The sequence below is a fragment of the Phoxinus phoxinus genome (genome assembly GCF_949152265.1).
Source record: "Phoxinus phoxinus genome assembly, chromosome: 1".
Classification (NCBI taxonomy): domain Eukaryota; kingdom Metazoa; phylum Chordata; class Actinopteri; order Cypriniformes; family Leuciscidae; genus Phoxinus; species Phoxinus phoxinus.
In genome coordinates, this window is record NC_136876.1 from 31,535,272 (window position 1) to 31,545,479 (window position 10,208).

At 38.0% G+C, this 10,208-nt stretch overlaps 1 protein-coding gene across 7 annotated transcripts in view; it reads left to right on the top strand.

Moving 5' to 3' along the window:
* LOC307011039 (syntaxin-binding protein 4) overlaps nt 1–9,916 on the top strand; it is a 69,648-nt gene extending 59,732 nt beyond the window's left edge. For 6 of the 7 annotated variants that reach the window (XM_079636305.1, XM_079636306.1, XM_079636301.1 and 3 more), the window contains 7 exons: nt 470–535; nt 729–917; nt 1,619–1,735; nt 1,853–1,902; nt 1,986–2,116; nt 2,297–2,354; nt 8,583–9,916. In XM_079636305.1, coding sequence (XP_079492431.1) covers nt 470–535; nt 729–917; nt 1,619–1,735; nt 1,853–1,902; nt 1,986–2,116; nt 2,297–2,354; nt 8,583–8,646 — 675 coding nt within the window. In that variant the 3' untranslated portion in view covers nt 8,647–9,916. The remainder of the gene's footprint in view (nt 1–469; nt 536–728; nt 918–1,618; nt 1,736–1,852; nt 1,903–1,985; nt 2,117–2,296; nt 2,355–8,582) is intronic. The other variant, XM_079636304.1, reaches the window with a different exon arrangement.
* Nucleotides 9,917–10,208: the final 292 nt, after the last annotated feature.

Genomic DNA, 10,208 nt, shown 5'->3' on the forward strand with positions numbered 1-10,208 from the left:
GAAATGATGATTGTATGTCATAATTTCGATCATGATTTATTTTTTATTTTCTTACATTTGATCTATTTGCACATTTAATATACATTTGCATTACATTTATGCATTTAGAAGATGCTTTTATCCAAAGCGACTTACAAGAAAGGAACAAAGCAATACGTCAAGGAGTCAACAATATTCGTAATTAATAAACAATGCCAGGTTTTCTGACAACTAAATAGAGAGAAGCTAGAGAAGAGAAGAAATGTAAAGAATATTTTGTGTGTGTGTGTAAGTTGTGCATTGGGTTAAGGGTATGTGGGGTAGTTAATTCACACATCATTGGTGTGGCAAAAAGTTGTGGGATCAAATATCTATTGGCCACAATATCTGTTTTACTTCCACGCATCATGTATGAGGCTCTGTACAAGACTGAGCTGAACATTTGTGCAGAAAGCTTTTGTGACATGAACATCCATTACATTGCTCTCAGGTGTTACTGAAAGACACAGAAGACAGTAAGAAGACTCTGGAGGAGGAACTGCAGAAGACGACTGAGGTAAAGCCTGGAAATAAACACGACTTCTTCCCTGTGACTAATCTTAAATGTCTCAAAATATGACATCCAAATATTAAGAAGCATGAGAGCTGGTTTAATACATCAACATCACAACATGAGCATCTGAACTTTTAAGACATTTGTCCACCCGTCAATTTGTGTGTTCCCTTATTCCCACGCGTGGATGAAACAGAAGGCCACGGCCACAGTGGAAGAGAATAAGTGTCTGAAGAGTAAGCTGCAGGTAGCAGAGGCTGTGCAGAGACAGACTAACAGTGCCGAACAAGACTACGAGGAGGTCATTCAGCTCCTGGAGGCTGAAATCAAAGATCTGAAGAACCAGGTAGCCGGAAAGAAACAGAGAGGACTTGAGGCTACCAAGGTAATCCACATCTCTTTGTTTTCTGAAAAATTATTCATATCATTTATAAGAAATTTAAAAGATGATGCAATGGATGAAAACTTTTTGGAATAAGTTGCTAGGTGATTGTTATCTAATAAAACACTGTCCAGTCCAGGTCATGATGAACACTTGAAACAGTGTTCACTATTATAGAATTAAATTTTAGAAATTTTAAATTAGTTTTTATTTTTTACATTTTCAATTTTAGTTTGCTTTAGTCATTTGTTTGTGCTTTTTTGTCATTTTTGTTTAGCTTTAATTTGTTTTTATTTCACATTTAGTTTGTCATTTTAATACTTCAGCTAAAATGTACTGTATTTTGCATTACATTTTTCTACAGAGCGGTGAATACAATACTTTGCTGGAGAAGCGTTAATAAACTCTGTATCTTCAGCGGCACAAACATAGACCTGTAGTCCGCTATTGTTGTTTTGGTTGTCGTTTTGGTTGACGTCACCGTTCTCACAAATCACACAATATCATGATACGATATTGTTTAAAAAAAAATTGCACTTTGAAACATGTTTTCAAACGTTTGCATCTTCAGGCCCGTGTAAATCGTGTAAATGAACAGTCAAGGCGCATAAAAGGTTTTCTGTTTTTAGTTAGAATGCGGTGTTGTGTAAATGTCCCCTTAGTTTACTTAACAACACTGGTATTAAAGGCCATTTTTTTCTCAGGAGGATGTGATGGATCTGAACAGAAGGTTCAACGTCATTGACAGCCAGCTGAGAAGGTCTGAACTCACACGGAAACACCTGGAGATTTCCAACAAGAAGCTCCTTGGCTTTGCCCAGGTAAAAACAAACCACTTTTTGACTTAAAATCAGTTGTAATCTGTTGTATTAAGGTATCAGTGGTCCATCAAGAACACTAAAAAACATCCAAGTTTATAATTTGCACTGTTTTTACAGAATGTCCACAAAGTTCTCACCAACACCAGCTTATTTGCGATTGAAAATGGGTAAATTTTTCAAACCAAACACATTGAAAGTTGCAGTGGTCCCCCCCTATCAGTGATCATGACATCTCCTCCTCATCCTACAGGACCGCACGGGCGTCTCCAGCGACTGACAGCCCCGACACACCTTCCCCGATCCCCGACCCCGCCTGCCAGCTCGCAGCGGAGGCCAAAGAGCTTGTGGATGGTGTCTGCTCGCTTTGCACTGAGGATCACAGTAAGTGAGAAATGTGCAGTAGATCATCACCAGTTCTGGGCATCTAATCTGAGTGGCTGCTTCAAAGCTGTTTCAGTCTGACTCTGTTTGAGTGGAGTGTGACTTCATCTGGTAGAATGGGACAGTTTCTGGACTCTTTGTTCTAATGAACTCATTTGAACTTGTTTGGTTGTTTTGCAGCATTACCGCAGTACGTAGAGGGATGCGTTGTGAAGTCCGAAGAGGACTGTGATTCAAAGTGAGTGGCCGTTTTTATTGTGTTATGAAGCAATCAGCATTTTTCCCTTCAACTGCTGCTGTCAGCTGAGTTTAGCTCAGGCCAAATGTTCATTTATCTGCCACAAAACCCTTCACTATAACTGCTGGCCTTGCAAAGCATGTCAGTTACCCAGTTTGACAAGGGGTTTTGAAAAACACCAATGCAGGTGTCACATGGCTAATTTTTTTGACAACTACTGGCATTACTTATGCCATTTGGAAATAAGAACAATTTCAATTCAATTCAATTCAAGTTTATTTGTATAGCGCTTTTCACAATACATATTGTTTCAAAGCAGCTTTACAGAAAATGCATTTCAAAAATATACATACAATTAAAGCTGCAAGCAGCCTTTCCGGGGCCAAGCCCTTTCGGATGTTTGGCTGGTTTGGATAGGCTTCATGATTTTTTATTTATTTTTTAACAGGAATCTTTTGAACATTCCACAATTCACATGGTTTAATGCTTTGCTACACATCGGATTTGATTAAACAATCTTCAAAGTTATAGCCTTTTGCTTTACTCAGCATTTTCTTTATACTCATACACTGTGGTTTGCTTCATTTTACAGAGAGTTATGAAAATGTACTCAAAATGAAGATTTTTTATATAAATTTGCTGCATGTTATTTTTATGGAGATCCTTTCTCAGATACACATCATGTGCAGAACTGAAACAACTTTTTCACCACTTAAGGCCACAGTATCTCTTGCATGTGTCACACGGGATTCGAACCCACGACCAGAATGGTTCGGGATTCGAGACACGTGGTTTATCAAATTGCGCCACTCAGAGGACGTAACTTTCAAAGCTGCAGAGGATAGGCTTCAGTGTAAGAATAAGCACACAAAATCATGTTAACGAGATTAGCATGCTAAGCTAGCTTAATGCTAATGAAGCTTATGGTTATCCTGATAGCTGAAGAGCCACATTAGAAAGAATGGCATCTGGTTAGCATGCTAACCAATTATTATGCTAAGCTAACTAGCATAAGGCAACAAACACAGGCTAGGTCAACTTCGAAGACGAATATCTCGGGAACGGTAGCGAATATAAAAAATGTATTCAGTCATTTCTGTGCGTCTCAGTCCAAAGAACATCTGATCAAATTTTGGACAAAATTTAGCAAGATTTGAAGGAGAAGTAGTGAAAAAACTGTTTTTCATTTGTTCCAAAATGGCGGATAGTCACATTATTGGAAAATGACAAATGAGATATCACCGGAATCAGCATACGCCAGGAAACATAATGACGTAAAGAAATCGAAATTTGAACAATGTTTTCAAAAGTTATAAGCGTTTTTGAAAAATACCTTATATCTCTGGAACACTAGGTGGCGCTGTGTTCATTGTTCTCATGTACCTTCAGGACATTGTGTCGATGATCCATACTAAATTTTGTGAAGATATGTCAAATAGTTTAAAAATTATTGCAAATTATGTCAAAATTCAAAATGGCGGACACGTGGTACCTCCCATCCTGACAAAATTGGCATCCTCGGATTCGGCATGACCCAAGGAATCCATAGATACTATATTTATGATTTTCTGACAAACTGTACAAAAGTTATTGGCCAAAATATCAATTTTTCATATCTCATGACCTGTAGGTGGCGCTGTTCTCGAATTTGGCATGGACCCTGAGATCATGGTTCCGATGAAGCGTACCAATTTTCATTTCGATTGATCAAACTTTGGCCGAGATAGAGCTTCTGAACCAATATTGGGTCGACCTTGTTAAGTTTGCAACACCATAACTTTTGTTCAAAGATGAATTAAAAAAATCTGTTCAGTCATTTCTGTGCGGTTTAGTCCAAAGATCATGTGAGCCAATTTTCGTAAGAATTGAACAAAGTTTGAATGAGTAGTAGCAAAAAAACTTAATACTGTACTTTTCAAAATGGCTACTACTGTAATGGGCGGAGTCTTAATGTACGATATTGATTTTAATCACCATGATGAGTGGATTCAGGTGTACTAAGATTCATTTTTCTAGATCAAAGGGTTCAAAAGTTATAACTATTTAAATGTTCAATTTTTGAACTGGTGGTGGCGCTATAGAGTTTGTCCTAGAGGCTCAAAAATTGGTCCAATTACTATTCATTAGCATCACTAGAAGTGTACCAAATTTCATCATTTTCCTATGTACGGTTCATAGGGCTGTCATAGACTTACAGAGGAGGAAGAAGAATAATAATAATAAATATAGCTGCAAGCAGCAACACGGGGCCAAGCCCAGAAAGGGCTGTAGCGCAATGCAGAGCCAGAAGAGATAAAAGAGCAGAAATAGAATATACATGAAGAACAGATATCTTCAGAAGTACAGATAGGATGAAATGAAAAATGAACAGAAGTTCTGATGAGAACAAACACAGAATGAAGAGGAAAAAACACTTATTTCCAATCCAAGAGTAAGAAAGAAATGGGCTGCAGCGCAATGCAGAGCCAGAAGGGCAAAAAGAGCAGAAATAGAATGTACATGAAGAACAGATATCTTCAGAAGTACAGATAGGATGAAATCAAAATGAACAGACGTTCTGATGAGAACGAACACAGAATGAAGAAAAAAAACACTTATTTCCAATCCTACAAAAGATTAGTATTGCTCTTATCTGGATAATAAAGGAATTATTCATACACATTTTGAAAGTTGTCCCACACGGACTTGAACCCACTATCTATGGGTCAGGTGCCTGTCCCTCATCTTGTTGTGCTTCTTGGCAATCATGCATTTACACAGCTGGCAAAATTCAACAGTTCAAGTGAGTATCAACTAAAAATTAAGAATTTGTATAAAGATGTACTGCATGTTATATTGAAGTTGTCAGAAAGACACAATATCTTGAATAGAAGCAACTTTTGCACCACTTCTGGCCACAGTATCTCTTGCATGTGTCACACGGGATTCGAACCCACGACCAGAATGGTTCGGGATTCGAGACACGTGGTTTATCAAATTGCGCCACTCAGAGGACGTAACTTTCAAAGCTGCAGAGGATAGGCTTCAGTGTAAGAATAAGCACACAAAATCATGTTAACGAGATTAGCATGCTAAGCTAGCTTAATGCTAATGAAGCTAATGGTTATCCTGATAGCTGAAGAGCCACATTAGAAAGAATGGCATCTGGTTAGCATGCTAACCAATTATTATGCTAAGCTAACTAGCATAAGGCAACAAACACAGGCTAGGTCAACTTCGAAGATGAATATCTCGGGAACGGTAGCAAATATAAAAAATCTATTCAGTCATTTCTGTGCGTCTCAGTTCAAAGAACATCTGATCAAATTTTGGACAAAATTTAGCAAGATTTGAAGGAGAAGTAGTGAAAAAACTGTTTTTCATTTGTTCCAAAATGGCGGATAGTCACATTATTGGAAAATGACAAATGAGATATCGTCGGAATTGGCATAAGCCGAGGAACATAATGACATAAATCAATACAAATTTGAACAATGTTTTCAAAAGTTATAAGTGTTTTTGAAAAATACCTTATATCTCTGGAACACTAGGTGGCGCTGTGTTCATTGTTCTCATGTACCTTCAGGACATTGTGTCGATGGTCCATACTAAATTTTGTGAAGATATGTCAAATAGTTTAAAAATGATTGCAAATTATGTCAAAATTCAAAATGGCGGACACGTGGTACCTCCCATCCTGACAAAATTGGCATCCTCGGATTCGGCATGACCCAAGGAATCCATAGATACCACATTCATGATTTTCTGACAAACTGTAAAAAGTTATTGGCCAAAATATCAATTTTTCATATCTCATGACCTGTAGGTGGCGCTGTTCTCGAATTTGGCATGGACCCTGAGATCATGGTTCCGATGAAGCGTACCAATTTTCCTTTCGATTGATCAAACTTTGGCCGAGATAGAGCTTCCGAACCAATATTGGGTCGAGTTTGTTAAGTTTGCAACAGCATAACTTTTGATCAAAGATGAATTAAAAAAATCTGTTCAGTCATTTCTGTGCGGTTCAGTCCAAATATCATGTGAGCCAATTTTCGTAAGAATTGAACAAAGTTTGAATGAGTAGTAGCAAAAAAACTTAATACTGTACTTTTCAAAATGGCTACTACTGTAATGGGCGGAGTCTTAATATACGATATTGATTGCAATCACCATAATGAGTGGATTCAGGTGTACTAAGATTAATTTTCCTAGATCAAAGGGTTCAAAAGTTATAACTATTTAAATGTTCAATTTTTGAACTGGTGGTGGCGCTATAGAGTTTGACTTAGAGTCTCAAAAATTGGTCCAATTACTATTCATGGTCATATCTATAACTGTGCCAAATTTCATCATTTTCCTATGTACGGTTCATGGGGCTGCCATAGACTTACAGAGGAGGAATAATAATAATAATAATAATAATAATAATAATAATAAGAAAACTAACGGATACAATAGGTGCCTTGCCCTACGGGCTTGGCCCCTAATAATAATAATAAGAAAACTAACGGATACAATAGGGTCTATCCCCTTCGGGGCTTGGCCCCTAAAAATACAGTTAGTTAATCATAAAATTTAGGGCATAACATATCGCCGGCGTTGGGTCGTCTCTTCACAGGCGTCGAGTCGTCTCATCACAGGCGTTGGGGCATCTGAAGTCTCCATGAGAGGCTGGATACATAACTGGAGCTGACAAACTCTATTTGAGTTATCTCGGGACAGGCGTCCCGAGATAACAACAAAAAAAGGCAGATGGGAAATAATTAGCGTAGCTGCTGTTCATAATATGAATGCATTTGATCTGATTTAACTGTAGTATAAAAGGTATGAGATGCATCATGTGAATGTGAACAATCAGGGAAGCCATGTCATTGGGTCAATCCTAGCAGAAGCCAAGGGTGCATTTCAAAAGGTCCTTTGAAACGAAACCGATGGACACTTCACTTCCAAGATTCTTTGCATTCGATGCATCAGAATCTTTCAGTCAGGACCAAATGTTATGTAAGGGATAATGTACATCCAGCCAGTTGTTATCGCAGAGTAAACCCTGACAGGGGGATCAGGTTTATTCTGCGATAACAACCGACCGCATGTACATTATCCCGCTCATCACACTGCTACTTGCCACGTAAGTAAATAATTAGACACGAAATATTGACTTGATTTGAAATATTTTATTAGCTCTTTAAACGCAAAGCTTTCACGAAGAAAGCAGTTGCTAGCGTGGCAAGTTCAAACTAGACAGGACATTTAAGGGATAAGGTCCAGTCATACCACTTATTACACGTATTTTGCCTCATGAATAATTATGCAGATAAGAGATATTGATCAGAGATGAAACTGTAATGGGTTATAAAATAACAAACAGTTAAGATTTTTTAAACAGAGTACAAACCAATAGTCGCAAAAAGCTGAAGCTGTCTACGATAGTCCACGATAACTATGACATAAATAAATAATCGTTCACAAAATAATGATTTGAGTTTTCATATTTTATTAGCTCACCAAACGCAAAACGTTCCTAGCAAGCGTAAAGCGCTGGCTTCAGTTACCCAGATGAGCCTGTGTTATCAGTTTTTACCGGTTGTTCTCAGGGAGTAACATACCGCTGGATGCCACAGAGCCGTGTAATAATAAATAATACGCTCCTGCAAACACACACATATTTTGGAAATTAAAAGGCTGTAAAGACCCTTCACTTCTAGGTTTTTTAATTGTCTTGAATTATGATATGATAATAATGATATTGTATTCATATGTTATGCTAATGTATTCTTGGGGCAACATGTAATAAAAAAAAGAAGTGTAATAATGGGAGTAATAATGGGCAACATTTTCATTTCAAATATTTCATAGGAATATTGATATATAATCTCTTTCCCTATTCACTTGCTGCATCTCTCAAAATGCCTGATAAACATGCTTTACTTCCTAGTGTCCACTACAGGGGACATGTATAAAAGCCATGCCCTGTTTTGAAAGTCAAATCTTGATTAGAAACCCCAAAACATTTTCCTGAAATGTTGATTTATGGCAATTTGAAAATGAGTCTTTTTCTTCACTCAAGTCTAACAGTAAAAAAATAAATAATAATTGTGTACTCTGAAGGGAATATGGCATAGGCATATGACTTCTGAAAAGAATGCAACATGCACATTTTTCAGATTCAGTATCATATTTACAGTAGAATATTATAGATTTACGTAATGCCACACATAATCTACAATCATGCTCTCTTTTTCCCTGTAGCCTCGTTCACTGGCCACAACCTCCTGTCCTTGGCGGTCCTGCAGTAGAGCGGAGAGGTCAGTAAAGCGTCTGGGACGGACAGACAAACCGGGCTCTCATTCAGAACATCAAGGCTGAACTGAAACTATACTGTGGAAAATAAGAGACTGAAGTTCTGCAGTGTGGTTTTTACTCCTGTGGTATCAGAGGCCTGAGCTCTACTGATCAAACTGATACTCCTTTTTTTTTAATGCAGTCCATGTACTTATTTAATACGTAGCATTACTCAGTGTCATAATGTAAAGGCAGAAACCAACCAAGGGGATTGAAATCTGAAACACAAACGGCACTATTAACCGCAGAGGCGACTTTGAGATGCTCAAATGCGATTTCAAGCGTGTCAGCGTGTGCCGTGCAAAACACGAAGAGTTAGGAAGATGATCTCTTCAGAATGAGAAAGAGAGCATTCAGACATATATCTCCCCATTCAACCACTGCAATGAAAACACATGTGGCTGAGCAGCTGACCTCTCTTTTAGAGTTAGCTATATTATACAGTACATGTATTTCATTTCATTTAGGGATTTTTGGGACAGTCCCCACTTTTCATCATTTGATATGATGCTTATTTGTATCTGTTCTGAGAAGTGCTATGACGTTTTGAAGATTTTATATTTTCGGTCCGAATCTTTTATTATGCAGACACACATAGACATGCTCGCTTCTAAGTACGTGGGCGCTTGCCGTCATAAAGCTTGTAAATCTTGCCGTCGAACCCTTCGATGTCCTCTTCGTGTATTTGCCGATCACGCCAGTCTGTGCTCGGACGCATTTGCGGTACAGGTCGGTCGAATGTCACCCAGCATCCACTGCACTACTATCAGGTATGGTCTGTTAAGTGCTTTAGGGGGGATCCTTCGTGGCTTGTTTCTGAGATGGACAGTAACTTTGCTCCATCTCAGTGTCCTCGTGACTATACTGATAGTTCTGAGGGGGATTTTGGATGTCATGGCACTAGAATCAAGTAATGGGGGTCATATTGCAGCGTTCCACCCCGAATGCATCCATTCAGCTGAACAATGCACATGGTTCAGGTTACTGTTTTCATAAGCACACTGTATTCAGCTGTTTTGTCTTGGCGTGTATAGGATCTACAATCACCTATATCAATGTGTAATAAGCTGGTATCATTCATTTCCTGAGGATAGAGGTGTACGGTTATGCAGGTGGTTTATAATAACAGCACATGCTCTACAAATGCTGACATGTAGTCCTGTGATTTAACTAGATTGCATCATATGTGTGGCCTAAATATCTTTCTTGTAATGTTTTTATTAAAGTCAGAACAAATGTGTCATGTGTGTTTTTGTATGATTATATGTTGTGGAATTCGGTAGAGCTTTGACACTCAAAATACTAGAGGGTTTGTCTGTTATTTTTAAATCCACTCATGCTTATGTGCCAGTATACATTGTTGTGCCACAGCTGGCTCATGATACAATATTTTAACATTTTTATTTGGCAACCAAGGGTTGCATGCTGACACAGTTTTAATGCTTGTGTAATCTGCAACAGCTTGCATATCTGCTTTTTTTTTTTTTTTATAAGATATGACTATGCACATTTTCACATTATGTACAGTTTCTG